Below are 17,706 nucleotides of genomic sequence, written 5' to 3'. Positions count from 1 at the left end.
CATGAACTACCTGCTCAAGCACTTTTTTCATTCTTTGAGACAGTATTTTTTTCTTCTTACATGCTAAGCAACAAAATGTAAATGAGCTGTCCTGCAGGCATGTGTGTGGAATTGAATGTACGTGACAAATTTTATGTTAAGCTTGCTATGAAATTGTACATATCGTGTTACTCAGATAGTGTCATCAATTTCACTGTAAATGAAAAATGCAAGTCATGAGTTTAAATTCTATAGACTAATAGCTCGTATAATACTTAGCCTAGGTAATAATCTTTGCCCCTGGGGAATATGGAAAGAGAGAGTGCCAGAATATGCTATTATAGGGACAATGTTGTTTTCCATGGTTGAAACTTTTTTTGTTGATGATTCAAATACAAGGATAAAGTTTGTATCATCGTAAGTTTTCTTTATTTTCATTTTTTGTTGATTTTTGAGGAGCATCATCAATACTTGGTGCCACAGCAATTTTCTTCTGAATCATCCACTTCTTTCTCATTGGTTCAATAGATTATATTATAGTCTTAAGTTTACAGTTGGGTGGGACCTAGTCACAAAGCTGCTTTAGGCTTTCCCTCTGGTAGCCAGAGAGCCTTGCCTGCTATATATCACTTTGTATGTGGAAAAGGTTAATTGCCTCTCAATTTTCTATGGGATTTTACAGTGCTAAAATTCATCACCATGATTCAACTAGGATATTAGCTATCATAGTGGAGCAAATTATAAAGGAGCCTATTGGAAATTTATGGTAACAAGACTAAAAAGCTCCAGGATGGACTGTGGAATTCTGGTAAATTGTTTAAAGGTTTGCAAGGAAAAACTTGTTTTGTTACATGACCATTTTACTCGAGGAAATAAGGGAAAATTTAAGTCTGCTGAATAAGTTCTTTTGTCATATTGAATATCACTTTTTTCTCTTACAGAAAATTCTTTGCCAAAACCAAAATTACCCGAGGACAGTGTTATTTCACCATACAATATAAGCACAGGCTATTCAGGGCTTGCCACTGGAAATGGACTCAGTGTCAGTGACTCACCTGCAGGGTCAAAGGATCATGGCAATGTGCCCATTATTGTACCTTTAATTCCTCCACCTTTCATAAAGCCACCAGCAGGTAAGCATTACTGGAGTTTCCAATGATAACCATTCACATAACTGTAGTATAAATAACTCTTAAGTGCTCAAATAAACTTGAGGACTGTTTTAGCAACTTTGTAGATGGGAAATGTTAGTGCATGTCTCATTTAAAGTATTTTATTGCTACATCAGGAAAAGTCCCCTACTACTGCCTAGGTTTTACCACCAACTACAAAATAATTATTTTCCTTCTCTGAATTCACTTATTTAAAAAAAAAAAAAAGATTTGATTTTTTTTTTTTTTTTTTTTTTAAATAAGAGAAATACAGTGACTGATTAGCAAGAAAAAAAAAAAAAGCAATTTTGAACTGGGCAGTACGTAAGGAAAGTCTGGTTTTCTGGAGTTTCTGAAAAAAGAGGGTAGTTTTGTAAAAGGACATGTGGCAGGCATGTCCTTCAATATGCCTTCGTCTAAATCCATTCAAGAACCTAGCTAGATTATTCACTGTCTCCACAGAGTTCTTTCTAATTCCTGGAAAGCTGTCTTTGAGAGCTTAAAAAAGATGGAGATCTGAATTTCACTTGCATGAAAATGTAATCAGTTCTTTTATATTTCCAGAAAATTGGATGGCAGTGTATTAGATCTGGATGGCAATGAGCTGAGCATTATGATATTGCAAGCTTGGCTACTGATATGTTTCACACAGAGAAAAAAGTTAAATAATATTGTATCTGGCTTGCTATAAAATGATGAAATTATGCTAGTATGCTTAATTGTGACACTAGTTATTTTTTCTGTGTATTAGATTGAACAATTATAAATACTGAATTACAATAACAGCATTTATTGTAATATTCTAAAGCTAATGCTTGTATTTTTTATTAGGGAAGTTAGGTGTTTGGTTGTTTCCATAAACAGGAAATTGGTAGATTTAAGTTCCCGGGCTTATGTTATGGATGTATTTACATTGTTTTCTAAGTGTTGCTTACATTTTTCATTTTCTTTCATGGTTAGAGCCACATTCTCTTGTTGGTCTACTACATTTTAGCAGTAAAAGTGTCCTTTCATACTGACGTCCTTAGATAGGTCATTAAAATCCATTTACTTGTTAAAATCATTTATAATTGTGTTTATCTCATGACTAATACAATTGGCATATCATATAAAGTTGCCTTAGTGTTTCTATTTTCTTTTGATTGGTTGGTTGTGATTTTTGGTCCTAATTTCTCTCCCAAGGACCAAAGTCATATTTTGCGTAGGCCAACTGGGGGTCGGGGAGAGCAACTTATTTTGTAATTGTAGCATTCATGTTTGGATGTATGTTCCATGGCTTAGGTGAGAGGTGATGTTGTTGAGTGTATCAATAAAGTAGTGTGACTAAGTGACAAGACTATGAGCTTCCAATCAGAAAGTTTGATTTTCATTCTAGGCTTTGTCAATAGCCTGCTTTGTCAATGTGGGCAAGTTAAGTAAGGTTTCCTCTTTTCAGTTTTCCCATCTATAAAAGGGGTGGGTGGGGCACAGTCTTATCTCATGGAGTTGTTGTAGAAATGTAAACACCATACCTTTCTATTTTTTCAGTCCTTATTCTGCCCTAGAGTTATCATGCACATAATTTGTGCATAAAAAGGTGTGCATCCAAATGCAAATTCGTCTCTAAGATTTATTTGCGCAAAGCAAACAGCTTTAGAAATTAGCATAGCTGAGGCTAACATGAATTCAGCATGCCAAAAAACCTGCCCTGGAGTTTCCTGCTGAGCCAGCCACGTGGAATTCAAGCACACAGCTCCTATTTAACTCTAATTCCACATCAGATCAGGAAATAAATATGCAAAGGGATAGAGGCCAAAAATTGAGCCTTGGAAGTCTTAGACATAGGAACTCTGAGGAATTAGAGACCAGAGTAACTGAACACCAGTGGTTTTATGCTGTCTACCATGGAACGCCAAGGCACTCATCTGTGGAAAACAGAAAGTAGGGAAGGACATGTTTAATTTTTTGTAACAGCTCTAACCTTGACTCTGTTCTACAAGGTTGAGGGTTCTACAAGACAAGACAAAGAAACAGGAATGTTCTATGCTTTCTAGGAGCTTACTGTGTTTGTTTCTAAACTGAAACTTACCAGAGAAACAAATTATGTTTTTAGTCATGCCATCTAGAGCAGGGGTCACCAAACATTTTCTGTAAAGGGCCAGATAGTACTTTAGGGTTTGTGGGCCATGCTGCCTCTATCACTTTAGACTCTACGGTTATAGCAGGAAGGTGGGCATAGATAATATATAAACCAGTGCATATGGTTGTGTTCCCTTAAAATTTTATTTACCAAAAGGATAGTGGGCTGGGTTTGACCCAGGGGCTATAGTTTGCTAATGCTTGTGCTAGGGTGAGATTAGCCAAGTCTCACTGTAACAAGAAGATGAATAGGGTTTCAGAACCTGGCTATGGGCTTGACAAGGTGTGCTGTGTAATATTTTAAGGAGGGTTCAGCAAAAAGGGCAGGAAAATAGTGGTCTTAAGGGTATACAGTGAGCCCTGGCATACCAATATTTGTTGAATAAATGACTGATACAATTCTTACTACACATATGTAAGACAAGTGGTTCACCGAGAGAATATGAGTATTTTATCTGGATTAGCCCCAACCTGTCTGAGCTTAACCACAGCTTTCTTGATATAAAACAAGGATTCCATTGCTCTTAATTAAGTCATTCAAGTTCATACATTATACAGAAACTTCCACCTGGTCGATTATTTCAACTCTTCCTTTACTAAAACTTTTACCAGAGTTGTTATTCAAGGTAATTGAGTCGAGGTCTCCCTCCCTGTCATGTTAACCAAAGACATTCCTGAAGGTTACTGATAAAGGGTACAATAGCCAGCAGCTAATGGTCTTCTGCTAATCAGACCCTGAACAATTTAGCAATGACTGTGTTATGCTAGCGTCCATCTCTCAGGATAGAGAAGATGAGGATTGTATGTATGCTTTGGATTCCTATGTTATGTTTCAAATGATTCCTGTTGTACTGTAAGCTAATAATACTTTACATTTGTGTTAAATCCTTTAGAGTTTATGAAACTCATTTACATTCTTTATTCAGTTCAGTCTTTACAATAACTCTAGGAAATTGCATGTTAGATATCATTAAATAGAACTGACGCTCAGATAGGTTAAGTAGCTTCCTCAAGGTAAGGTGACTTCTATGCACTTGAGCTAAGATTACTAAGTTCGAGGCTGAGACTAGTCTGGAACTTGCGAACCTCCTGCCTCAGCCTTCTGAGTAGCTGAGATTACAGGGGTGCCCCGCTGCTATGGATTCCACTATTTTTTTTTTTTTAAATATAAGGTTGCATTTTCAGAATACTTTTATAAAGCTTCCCTAGACTATCAGAATAATAATGCTTATTAATATTCTACTTCCATATCCTCCAGTGGCAGGATATACAGCTTCTTCCTGCAAAAGGGTATTTTTTAAAAGTGCCTATCTTTTGGGAGAGGTGATCTTACCCTGAGAACCTAGACTTCTTTAACCCTAAGAATCTGTGGGTCTTTGAACGAGATGGCCTGGTGGGGATAGGACCTAGCTTGGGTTTTTAAGTGCTTGCCACCACGAGGGAATTACTTCTTTTCCAGGGTACCAGAGGGCTCCATCTGGCCAGGCACTGGTTCCCTTGCTAGAGTATGTTTCATGTGCTTGGGCAGGCTTACCACTGGAACCCCTCCATGTCTTGGCAGCCAGAGAGCCCAGTGGAATACTCATGATTGGGAACACAGTGATACCACATTTGCTTGGATTTCCACTCCTTTTGCACAGCTGTGCACAGAAGTGTGGGTGTAGCTTGCTTCTGGGCCTGGGGAACTGTTCTTCTGGCCCACCCTCTTTCCTCTGGAGAAGGGGAGCACCCTGTGTCTTGGTGATTATCACAGCATTGGCCCTTCTTTGACCTCACATGTGTGTGTCCATCTTTGAGGCTAAATTGCCCTTCCCCCTCAGAGACAGCCTTTGGTCCTTGATGTACTGCTTGTGACATCGCAGGTGTTACTATGGTGATAGACTTGTTATAAACACAGGATAATAGCCCTGATTTTGCCTTTTTTTCCCCATATGCAGTGAAGGGAATCACCATGATCCTTAAATAATAACCACAGACTTTTCTGCAGAGTCTGAGAAGTGAACAGAATAAAGCTGCAGAGCAGCCATTTGAAAAACTGTTGTAGAATACGAAAAACAATGAAAAGCATTGACCAGTTCTTTCTTTTTATGCAAACATGCCTTTATTCTTTTAGTTTGAACAGATATGAAAACCTCCTTTTTTACTAATTAAAAAAAAATCACATCATGAATGGAGTCTAAAGTAGCAAAAATTATATATTATCAGTGAGTTTTGAAAGATTACTCAGGTTAATTGCATTGTCACCTTGCTGTAATTCTTCTCATGTTAAAGGTTTTAATATGGGCCCAGTCCTTTGGGACTTGATTCAAAGAGGACTGTGCCAGGAAAGGGCTTTTGGAATGGATGGTAAGAACTGTGCTGTAGTGAGTCTCCACTAAAACCTGGTCCCTGCCCTATTCCCCCGAGGCTGGACCATTGAAGTAAAACATTTAGAAGGGATTTTTTTTTTTTTTTTTTTGGTACCAATGATCGAACTCGGGGGCACTCAACCACTGCGCCACATCCCCAGCCCTTTTTTGTTTTTATTGACAGGGTCTCACTGAGTTGCTTTAGCACCTAAGTTGCTGAGGCTGGCTTTGAATTCATGATCCTCCTGCCTCAGCCTCCTAAGCCACTGGGATTATAGGTGTGCACCACTACATCTGGCTTCAGAAGGGATTTCTGGAAAAAAAATCATTTACAAAGACCTTATAATGGTCTTTACTGCTTTACAAGAGTAAGAGCACTTGGCTCCATGGACACACATCTGTTATCTACAGTAGTTAGGTGGATTTGGGTCTCCCCATCTTATCAACCTCTGGTCAGAGCAACCAAGGTCAACTGTAGCCCAGTTGGAGCCAAAACCAGGAGTTTTTTCCTCCTCATTTCAGACTTGCACCATGATGACATTTTATTCCCAAGAATTAAAAAAAAAAAATCAATGAAATTATTTGTGTAATTATTTTTGTTCACAAGAAAAGATAAAATGAAGCCATATATATATATATATATATATATATATATATATATATATATATATATATATATATATTGAGGTGAAGCTTCACTGCTGCAGAACACTGTGTATCTAGGAAACCACATTGTAGATTCGAATCTTTTGACAGGTTTTCCCACAGGCTTACAACTCGCCTGTTCTGAGTCCAGAATCCCTGGTAAATCCCTGAATACTTTAAAAATGAGATGGAATGCGAAAAAAGGATGGAATATGCTTTTCTTGATGCATTCGTGTGGCAGTTTTGAATAAAATGTCTTTTGCCTCCAATGATAAGTGCCCGTATTTGTATTCCTCGCCATGTGCCCAAGGGTGAGGGAAAAGGGGGAGCCCATCCACATTATGTGCCCAGGTTTATGCCCAGGTTCATGTGTAAGAAGATAAGCTCAGTCTCCTAAGGCCAGCTTGATCTCCTGTGTGCAGGAACGTCTGGCCTTTCTTTGAAAACAATGACCGTTTCCTGTTCTCCAGGATGGTTTGCATTCAGTGATCTTTCCCAATTTGTGTTCAGGCATAGTCATGGAAATATGATCTATTTTTTCAGGCAAATCTTGAAATTCCTAAGAGGTTATAAGAACTGTACTCCAAGGAACAATTAGCTTAACTGAGAATATGGAAACACCCGCGTGATCTGCTAAGCTCTATGTATATAGCTGAGTAACCCACAGTTAATAAGCATGTTACTTTTTGGCTCTTACAAGTCTTACATGGAGTTGTTACTTGCAGGAAAGTGGGAATAAGAATGTGGTTTGCATTATGGTCATTATTTATTTTATCTGTTATTCAATATTCTTGGGGCTTGCATATGAATGATGTATTCCAAATAGCCATTGAGAATACAAGATTTAATCAAAATTGCTTTGGCGTTTTATTTATTTGTCCAACTCTTAAAATATGATTATTAAATAAAATTACCTAGAGTTAATGGGATTTGGATGACTTACTATTTATGTACCAGATATATTTCTCAAAAAATAAAAAAGAGATTCACTGAACTCTCAGTTTCCTAAGTCACTTAGAATAGGGATAGGAAGAATTATGATGAATGGCAGGAATAGGAGCAGTTAATAACATGATATAATCTCATCATAGTTAATAATTTCTGAATAATTCTTACAGGCTAGGCGATGTTCTAATAGATTATATCATTTAATTTTCACAATGAATTTATGAGGATGCCTCTGTTATTATTTTATAGATGAGTAAACTGAGACACAGAGAAGTTAAACAACATGCCTGAGGTCACATAAGTTATAAGTGGCAGAGTTGATATTTGAACCTATACATTATTTCTCATATTCATAACCACTAGGTTATCCAAAACACTACATCAGTATTTTAGTTCATTAAGTATTTATTAAATGTTCTTTACATTGTACTAGACAAATAAATACAAATATATATCATTATCCCCGACTACTAAGAACTTACAGTATAACTGGCATATAATCAAAACATCATTACAGTTTCATTTTAGAATGGGTGGTATAATTGTAACTGTATTTGGAGAGTGGACTGTTAAAAAAGTAATGTAGCTGGACGTGGTGGAGCACACCTGTAATCCTAGCAAATCAGGAGGCTGAGGCTGGAAGATCACAAGTTCAAAGCCAGCCTCAAAAACTTTAGGGAGGCCCTAAGCAACTTTGTGAGACCCTGTCTCAAAATAAAAAATAAAAAGGGCTGGGGATATGGTTCAGTGGTTAAGTGCATCTGAGATTAATCCCTGGTACAAAAAAAAAAAAAAAAAAAGTAAGGTGCCAGAAAGTCAGATAATCAAGAACTGTTATATTTATACAGTTGAAAAAAAAATGGTACCTGAAACAATATAGAAAGATAGTCATTTGAAATTCAAAGTAATAATAATAATAAAAGGCCCTAATTGAAACATTAACGTGTTAGGTAATTATGATATGGGTTCTGCTTTCTTTCTTTTTTTTTTTAAATACAAAGTTCTTAAAAAAAAAGTCAGGCAGTTTTTGTATGTTTGATCATTCTTAATATTAGAAGAAATGTATAATTTGGTTGGTAGCATGGGATGGTAGAAAGACTGTCAGAGCAATAACCAGGAAGCCAGTGTAATTAATGCCAGCTCTGCCATTTATTACCTATCTAATCTTGAACAAGTCACTTACCCTCTCTGATCCTTAGTTCCTCATTTGCAAATGATGTGGTTACCTTAGGTGACTTGTAATTTTCCTACATTTATAAGATCCTAATTTTGTGACTTGTATAGTTAATCATTCACCTGATTTTATTATCTGCAAGGGATATTTTAATATGCCTTAATATATAGTTCTTAGTTGATCGAACAAATTTAAAGCAAACTCATCTATGAGTATAAGTATAGCAGTCAAAAGTCTGGTGGGAGATTTATGCCACTTAGGACAACTTTCAATGATTGTTAATATATTTACTCTGAATGAGTGAGTTGAAATAATAGACCTAATTTTAAAGATGAAAAGTGCTAGAAATATGAAATGCAACTAAATAAAGACTATTATCATCCATATGCTATTAAACATAATTATTTAGTATTATTATTTTTAAATTAGATTTTTATGGTCATACTTAGTAGTAGGTTCATCCTAACAAACTCAGACATGCATGGAAATTAAATTCAGTTCGTGATAGACCTAATCATTTTGATGTTACACAGAGGCAGTGATCATTGGAAGTAATTCCTAGAATTTCTGTAAAAGAGAAGTCATATTATATTTAGCTCCCCAAATCAGGCACAAGAAGAAACAGAAACATAAGTAGCCCTACATCTATTAAAGAAATCAAATAATTAAATTCTTTTCATGAAGAATATTCTAGACCTAGATGACTTCGGTGGTAAATTCTATGAAACATTTAAGGAAAAAATAAAACTGAACTTGGAGAAACTCTCTTAGGGAATAGAAAAAGAAGAAATACTTTCACTCATTTTATAATCCTGGCACAACATTGATCGCAGTATGTGCCAAGGGCATTTTAAGTAAGGAAAGTTATAATTTAATGTAATTGAGTTACATTAAAATTGAAAACTTCTGTTCATCATGAACATTGATGCAAAAATCCTGAACAAAATTATAGCAAACTAAGCCAAGTTATATGCAAAAGGATAATAAATCATATTTAATTTGGATTATTTTTTTCTAGGAATGCAAGGTTGGTTTGGTTTAAACTTTAAAAATTAGTCAATATAATTAGCCAAATTAACAGAATAAAGAAATATCTTATACAATCTTAGTAGATACATAAATATAATTTGATAAAACACAATAAATAATAAAAACTCTTGGGAGTAGACTAAAACTTCCTTAATCTGACAAGAGATCCACAAAACACCACAACAGACATGTCTAATGAGGAATTATGAGGAAATATTCAAAGTGTTCCCGTCAAGGTCAAGAACAAGATAACTACTATCACCTTTCTATTCAATTTTGTACTGGAATTCACAGAAAATTTTAATAAGGTAACTATTACATTTTAAAGAGTTTTGAAAGGTAGAATGCCATTTTGAATAGATATCCAACTTAATCTATAGGTAAACTATTATAATTAATTAGTATGTTTATCAAGATTTTTTAACATAAATCGATACCCTCAAATCAATTATAAGTCTATATACTAACCACAAAACAATCAAAAAACAAAGCTTATGGCACATGCCTGTAATCCCAGTGGCTCCAGATGCTTCAGCAGGAAGATCACAAATTCTATGTCAACCTCAGCAATTTAGCAAGGCCCTGTCTCAAAATAAAAAATAAAAAGAGTTGGGGATGTGTCTTAGTGGTTCAGTGCCCCTGGGTTTATTCCCTGGTACCAAACAAACAAAAACAAAAACCCAGAAAACAAGTAAAACTTGAAAATATTACTTAAAATAGCATTAAACCTTAAAATACTCAGGAAATCTAAGAAAATACGTGAAAGCTTATTTCATCAAAAACTATAAACATTGCTCAGAAAAATTAAAGAAGACATAAATCAATGGAGGAACATATCATGTTTATGGATCAGGGACTAAATATTGTAAAAAGGCATATTCTTCCTAAATTAATCTATATATTTAATTTAATTTAATTCTGACAAGAATCATGCCCTTCAATTTTGTGGAAATTAAAATTTGCATGGAGATGCAAAGGGGCAATAATATCCAAGACAATCTTGGAGAGAAAAAAAAAATTGGAAGACTTATATGACTAGGGCTCAAGGCTTATTATGAGGTTAGAATAATTAAAGTGATGGAGTAAACATGCAAGGATACACACATAAATCAATGTGACAGTGTCCAGAAACAAATATAATCCGATCTTTGATTTATAGCAAAGGTTTAAGAGAGTTTAGGTAGCCATAATAAAATTTCATAGATTGGGTGGTTTAAACAATTCAAGTTTACTTTCTAATATTTCTGGAGACTAGAAGTCAAGATTAGGTGCCACCAGGGTTGGTGTCTGGTGAGGGCTTTTGTCTTCAGTTGCAGATGACTGCTTTCTTGCTCTTACCTCATGAAGTTGACAGGCAGTAGGCTTTCTGGTGTCTCTGCTTATAAAGACACTAATCCCATCATGAGAGACCCACCCTCAAGTCCTTATCCAACCGTCATTGCCCCTCAAAGGCTCCATTTCCAAGTACCAGCACATTGAGAATTAGGGCTTCAACAGAGGAATTTGGGGAACATACAGATTCAGTAGATGATAGCAAAGATGACACTATGGAGCAGTGGGGAAAGGGTAATCCTTTTTTTAGTAATAAAAATATGATTTTATATTTTTATCACACTTATTCTTGTTTTTAAGCTTTCAGATACTTTATTACACATACTATATTTTAATTTGCTCTTTTTAGATATATATGACAGTAGAGTGTACTTTGACATATTGTACATATGTGGAGTATAACTTATTCTAATTAGGATCCCGTTCTTGCACTTGTATGTGATGTGGAGTTTCACTGGTCATGTGTTCATATATGAACACAGGAAAGTTATGTCCCATCATTCTACTATCTTTCCTATTCCTACTCTCCCTCCTCTCCCTTCATTCCCCTTTGTTGACTCCAGTGAACATCCAGCCCCCCTTCCCCACATTGTGTGTCAGCATCCACATAAAGGATAATCTTTCCAATAAATGTGCTCATGGAAAAAAAACGTGTTTCTTTAACTCATACCATTCACAAAAATCAATTTTAGACAGATTACTGTTTTCTTTTGTTTTGTTTTTGCCGTAGTAGGAATTGAATCCAGAGGTATTCTACCATAAAGCTATACATTCTCAGCCCTTTTTTGTATTTTTAATTTTTTGGGGGGGGGTTTACCTGTGATTGGACACAGGAGCACTTGACTACTGAGCCATATCCCCAGCCCCATTTTGTATTTAATTTAGAGACATGGTCTCATTGAGTTGTGTAGTACCTTGCTTTTGCAGAGGCTGGCTTTGAACTCACATTCCTCCTGCCTCAACCTCCCAAGATGCTGGGATGATAGGTGTGTGCCACGGCACCCAGCTGTATTTTTAATTTTAAGATAGCGTCTTACTAAGTTGCCCCGATTGTTCTTGAATTTGTGATCCTCCTGCCTCAGCTTCCCAGGTAGCTGGGATTACAGGCATGTGCCATTCTTCTCAGCTAGGATTATTATTCTTAATGTGGCAAGTAAAACAAAGAGTTTCTAAAAAGAGCCTATGAGAATATATATGTAGTTAGGATAGGCCAGTATCCTTAAACTATGCACAAAAAATCACACATCATAGAGGAAAATGTTGATTAGATAAACTATATTAAAATGAAATGTTTCTCTTTATAGAATGAAGTATTTCTGTTTACAGAATATCTTTTTAAAGAATAAAATAGCAAGTCATTGAATAGGAGATGGTGTTTATTATGTTTATAATATCTCAATACAAGGCTCATTTAAACATATATAAAGAATTCTTATAAATTCAGTGCAGTGGCACACATCTGTAATCCCAGCTACTGGTGAGGTCAAGACAGGTAGATAATAAATTTAAGCCAGCTTCAGCAATTTAGCAAGACTCTGTCTCGAAATAAAAAATAAAAAGGGCTGGGGCGATATAGCTCAGTGGTAAAGCATCCCTGAGTTTGATCCCTAGACCAAAAAACAAATGAGCAAACAAACAAAAAATAACCATTATAAATAAAAAGAAAACCATCCAATAGAAAAACAAGCAAAAAAAAAAAAAAAACATAAATAGGTACTGCACCAAAGAAAGTGTCCAAGTGATTAATAAATATGTTAAAAGTTGCTCAATTTCACTAATCATCAGGGATATAAAATTTAAGATCAATGAGATAACAGATCACACACATTAGAATGGCTAAAATGAGAAAGGCTAACATTACCAAGTGCTCAGGAAGATATGGAACAACTGAACTCTCATGCATAGCTAAATTAATATAAGTACTCTTTTTTCTTTCAAATATATTTTATAACTTTATTTTATTTTTTTTATGTCGTGCTGAGGATAGAACCCAGTGCCTCACATGTGCTAGGCAAGTGCTCCACCACTGAGCTACAACCCCAGCCCCTAATATAAGTACTCTTGAAAGCTTATTGGCAGTATCTATTAATCTGAACTTAACATATATCTCAGCATCTGATAATTGCATCTTAGATTTGTACTTGAAATAAATGTGTGAATTTGTGAGACAGAAGAAGAATCTTTATAGAAGCCATTAAGCATAATAACTAAAAACTGGAGACAACTCAAACATTCATCAGTAATAGTTAAAATGAACTCTTAGGGATTCCTCAGATGGGTTTAGGTGGGCAAATGTGGGCCTTGAAGTGGAATGTGAAATTGTGTGCATATCATTTATGCATAAATTAGGGAAACCGTGTCCCTTTTTCTCAAAATGATCCTTGTCTCATAAAATGTTAAGAATCCTGCTTAGATATCTGGGTTTCCATGGTTAAAAGGAATTTTAACTCTTTAAAACTTTATCAATTAAGTCCAATAATGTAATTTTGACATTTTAATCCTACATCTAGCCTGTTCATGACTATCTCAAATCATGTAGAGTATTTAAAATCCCATCATTCTTTATTATGAAGGAATTATCCAGATAAATGCAAATGAATCATGGTGAAGCCTAAAAATTAAATTTTAGGCATAAGGGATAAATATCCCCCGTGTGGTCTACTTGAGTGTGACTTTTGATATGGTGCAAAATGGAGAGATATTAAGGAGAATGGGTGAAGGACAAAAGCAGACTTCACAATATTTCCCATGGTTCTTATCAGTGGGTAACTTGGTCCCCGGGGAACAGGTGGGAATATCTGGAGACATTTTTGGTTGTTACAGCTGGGAGAGGGAATGTGGATAGAGGCCAGCAATGCTGCTGAACATCCTCTGATGCACAGGACAATGCACAACAAATGATCCGGCTGAAATGTCAGTAGTACTGCACTTGAGAGACTATTCTACAGTGGTGGCAGCCTTGTGTAGGGACACCTGTGTGTACCACTCTGAATCCTCTTGGCTATGGGATTGCTGGTGTACTTTGACCAGCTTGGGCATGTGCCTTTTGAAAGTATCCTGCCTTATGCCTGTGACATAGTCTCAAGTTCCCCGATGGGAGATTTCTCTGACTTGCCAGCTTGGACATCCCATGCATGACAATCATTCACTCATGTGCCAACTGAAAGTGTAAGGGAATTAGCAGACTAGATCAATGGGGGATGAGAACCAATGAATAAATTCTACCTCTTGTCCCCTGGGGAAATAGTTCTGAAGAATGTTTCATAAACTCCAACGATTACCTGTGTGTTTGAACACCAGCCTCCCTCAGCAGTGGCCAACCCAATAACACAGGCTTGTGCTATCTCTTCCTCCTTCCCAGGTTCATTCCACTTGTCTTTCTCTCCTACTTCCCAGAATCATATGCTCAATAATCCACCCTCATATATCTTTGTCTCAGATTCTGATTTCTGGGACATTCAGAATAAAAATACCATGTGTATGGAAGTCCACAGAGAAAGACCAGAAGTTAATGGAACATATTTGAAGGTTAGAAAATGAATATTTATCTTTTCCCTTTAAAGTTCAGCATAAATATATAATAAAAGAGTGAAAACAAGAGTACCAGTTTCTTAGTGATGTAAATATTGTGGTCCTCAGAAAGAGCCATTCTAAAATTGTCCTATCATCCAAAGCAATTGCTCAGCTTCTTATAGTAAGGATAGGGGACAACAGTGGTGACCATACAGAAGGAAAAAAGTGAAGAAATTTGGTCAGAAATTTAAAAAAAAAGGAAAGGAAAAAGAATACCCTTTGCCTGCACTCCTTTAAATGGATCTTGTTATTTTCAGAGATTTAGAATCCTAGAATTTTATTTAGAAGGTGCCTATGAGTACATCTAGTTAAAGGCTCTGTTTTACAGATGAAGAAAATGAGTCTAGAGAGACTAAATGACCTTCTCAAGGTCATTTAATTGCATTAATGGTTGAAACCAGACCAGAACCCACTTTGAAAGTGGGAATACCATCTAATTATCAATACTAAATCACATACTCCTATGATCCTGAAGGCAGCTTAGAACTTTTCTTGGCATTATCTAAGCTCTTTTTGGGATTATGACCTATTTGGGATCATACATTCAAGATACCCTGCCCCAGGTCTCCAAGAGAAATGTTAGCTGTGCCTTCCTTTGTTTGTTAGAGGATGTCTGTGTTTCTGGTTATTCTAGGGGCATTCCCAATGCTAAATTTTCAAAGTTCCTATTAAATTGAGAGGACTTAGTTTGTGAACTTGGTTGATGAAAGTAGAAATAATGATCCAATTCTCTTCTGAAGCTTTTCACTGGTATTTCCCTCTAAGCCAACTTTGTTCTGAGCGATTACCAAAAATGGTACCCTTGGCTTGTCGGGATTCTGCTCCCCCCCCCCCCCCCCTTAGGCTGAAGCCCTAGGTCAGCATTTCATTCTAGTGAACAAGGTAGACATATCTTACCTGGCTCACAGTCTGGTGGAAGAGATAGACATAAAACAACAACATCAACACACCTCAGTCAAATGAAGATTATCACCTCCAGACTACTGTGAGATCTGACCAGGTTTGGAATCAGGGAAGGCCCCTCTAGCAGAGGATTAAGATATAATAGAAAGGACTGAATTGTTCAAGGATTTTGGGGTCCTGGGTGAGGAAGCAGCACATGTATAGGCTCAAAATGGAAAGAGCCTAAAGGAAGGGCCAGAAGCCAGTATCCTTTAGTGTAAATGGGCTGAGTTGCTGGCCTGGTCATGGGGGCTGCTAAGACCATGCCAAGGAGTTCCACCTTTATTTTGAGGGCTGTGGATGCCACTGAAGGGTTTTGAGCAGGTGAGAGCAGTGGTCAGATTTATGTTTAGATTTCCCTGGAGACAGGGTAGAGAGAATGAACTGAATAGGAGTGTGAGGAGGCCACTTGTACTATGAGCAGGAGGTCTTGGTGGCCTCACTGGGATGGAGAGCAATACAATCCATGCCTGGCATATAAGTAGACTTGGTGAATATTGATTGAATGAATGAATGGGTATATTATAAAAATATTTAGGGAGAACAGAATGTGAAAGGTGAGATGGAGAAGAATGCAGGTTTCTGCCAAAAAAAAACTGGGTGGATGGGAAACGTGGTAAAGGGGCCTGGCTGAGGGGTGTGTGTCCAAGTGCAGTTTTGGACATGACTTGCTAAGATGTCTGGGAGGCTTTGGACATAGAAGCCATGAGCTAAATTAGATAAGTATCTTGTTAATAATGTTCAGTCAGTTTGTCTTGGTTTTTTTAATAATGCTTTTCTTGCTTTTAGGTGCTTATGTAAAGCAGCTTAATCCTAATATACCACCATTTGTATTTCTTTGGAGATAGCGTCCCTTGAGGCATGGCAGAGGCTCAGATTATCTTTTCTATCAGCAGCGAACTTGCTGGTGCACACTTTTTTGACTTGACTCCCTCATCCTTAGTCACGTACATCATGGGCTGGATGCTGAGTGGGCTCCGGCCATAGGGGGAAGAGAGGTTCAGTAGAGAACCTCTCTACTGCAGCATTATTGTCCCAGAGCATCTTAGATTATTCAGAGGGTCAGATTCAAGGTTCAGGGATGAGAGACAAGATTTTACTTAGCCCCTGTCTATGGCAGTCACTCAGAGAATAGGAATCGTTCAGTCTGTTAAGAGCAGTATTACTCTCCTTTTGCCTTATTGTTGATTTCTGCCATTTTCTTTAGGATTTTACAGGAAAAGGCTTGCCTGCTCTGAGTATGATGCATGTAACAGACACTATGCGACTTTGTGACCATGGATGTCTCTGGTCAATCTGGCAGACTTGTAGGTGTTGGTCAGTGTGTCCAGCACTGGCCACATGGCTGTCTTTCTGCCCAGTGCAGACAAAGGAGGCTCCTGGCAACTAAGGAGCCAATTCTGGGCAAAAGAGGAAAAACCTTCCTGATAATTAATGACCCACATGGAAATGCTTATGCCTCAGTGCTAATGTAGGGCAGTGGAGCAGCATGCCCCGGGGAGACTTCCTCAGAAGTTCAGACCCGGGAATCTTCTGTGAAAAGACATGTCCATGGTCAAATTTGTGAAATACAGCACAATTGATGTCCCTCTTAAAGATTCTTAATTATACATTGGTGGAACCAAAATGTCCTGCAGTAAAAAGTCTATTGTTGAACTTTGTTTACCCTTGGGGTTTCTACATATTTAATCATGGACGCCCATTTAAAAATAACACCCAGTTAGTACCCCATGGGATGAGTGTGTGTGAAATGTGCTTTGGGAAATGTTGCATATAGGTCTCTTGAGTTTTTCTTACTCTGATATTTTACCTTTTCCCCTTCCTACTCCAATTTATTTATTTATTTATCTACCTACTTATTTGTCTGTCTATTTATTTATTTATTTTTGTGGTTGTAGATGGACAGAATGCCTTTCTTTCTTTCTTTCTTTCTTTCTTTATTTATTTAAGGTGGTGCCGAGGATCAAACCCAGTGCCTCACACATGTTAGGCAAGTGCTCTGCCACTGAGCCCCAGCCCCAGCCTCCTACTTCAGCTTCTTTAGGATGAGAATATAGACTCCACAGCAGTTGCTGAGATTCAGAGACGAGGTTGTTAAAGAGACTTACAAGGACCTCCTTCACTGGCAAATCAGCGCAATCATGGGGAGATATTCAAATCAATGTCAGGGACCCAGCCAGAGCTACTGTGCTTAGTAGTGTCATGTTAAAGAATTCTAGTTAAGTGTGGTATTCAACAGAGAATTGCAGATTGAGTGTCCCTTATTAGAAATGCTCAGAACCAAAAGTGCTTTGGTTATTTTAGATTTGGAAATATTTGCATGTATGTATGAGGATATCTTGGGGATGGAACCCAAGTCTAAAAAAGAAATTCATTTATGTTTAATATATACCTTGTGCTCATAGCCTGAATGGAATTTTATATATGCAGTACCTGCATTTTGTGATCCATCAGGAATTTTTCACTG

The 17,706-nt window shown here is 37.0% G+C and overlaps 1 protein-coding gene across 2 annotated transcripts in view; it reads left to right on the top strand.

Annotated features, from left to right (window-relative positions):
• Positions 1-17,706, top strand: part of Sobp (sine oculis binding protein homolog) — a 160,199-nt gene that overhangs the window by 14,894 nt on the left and 127,599 nt on the right. For both annotated transcript variants that reach the window (XM_076859882.2, XM_076859881.2), the window contains exon 3: positions 921-1,112. In XM_076859882.2, the coding sequence (XP_076715997.2) occupies positions 921-1,112 (192 nt within the window). The remainder of the gene's footprint in view (positions 1-920; positions 1,113-17,706) is intronic.

This window comes from Callospermophilus lateralis, chromosome 6 (assembly GCF_048772815.1).
Source record: "Callospermophilus lateralis isolate mCalLat2 chromosome 6, mCalLat2.hap1, whole genome shotgun sequence".
Classification (NCBI taxonomy): Eukaryota; Metazoa; Chordata; class Mammalia; order Rodentia; family Sciuridae; genus Callospermophilus; species Callospermophilus lateralis.
This window is presented reverse-complemented; position numbering and strand designations above follow the sequence as displayed.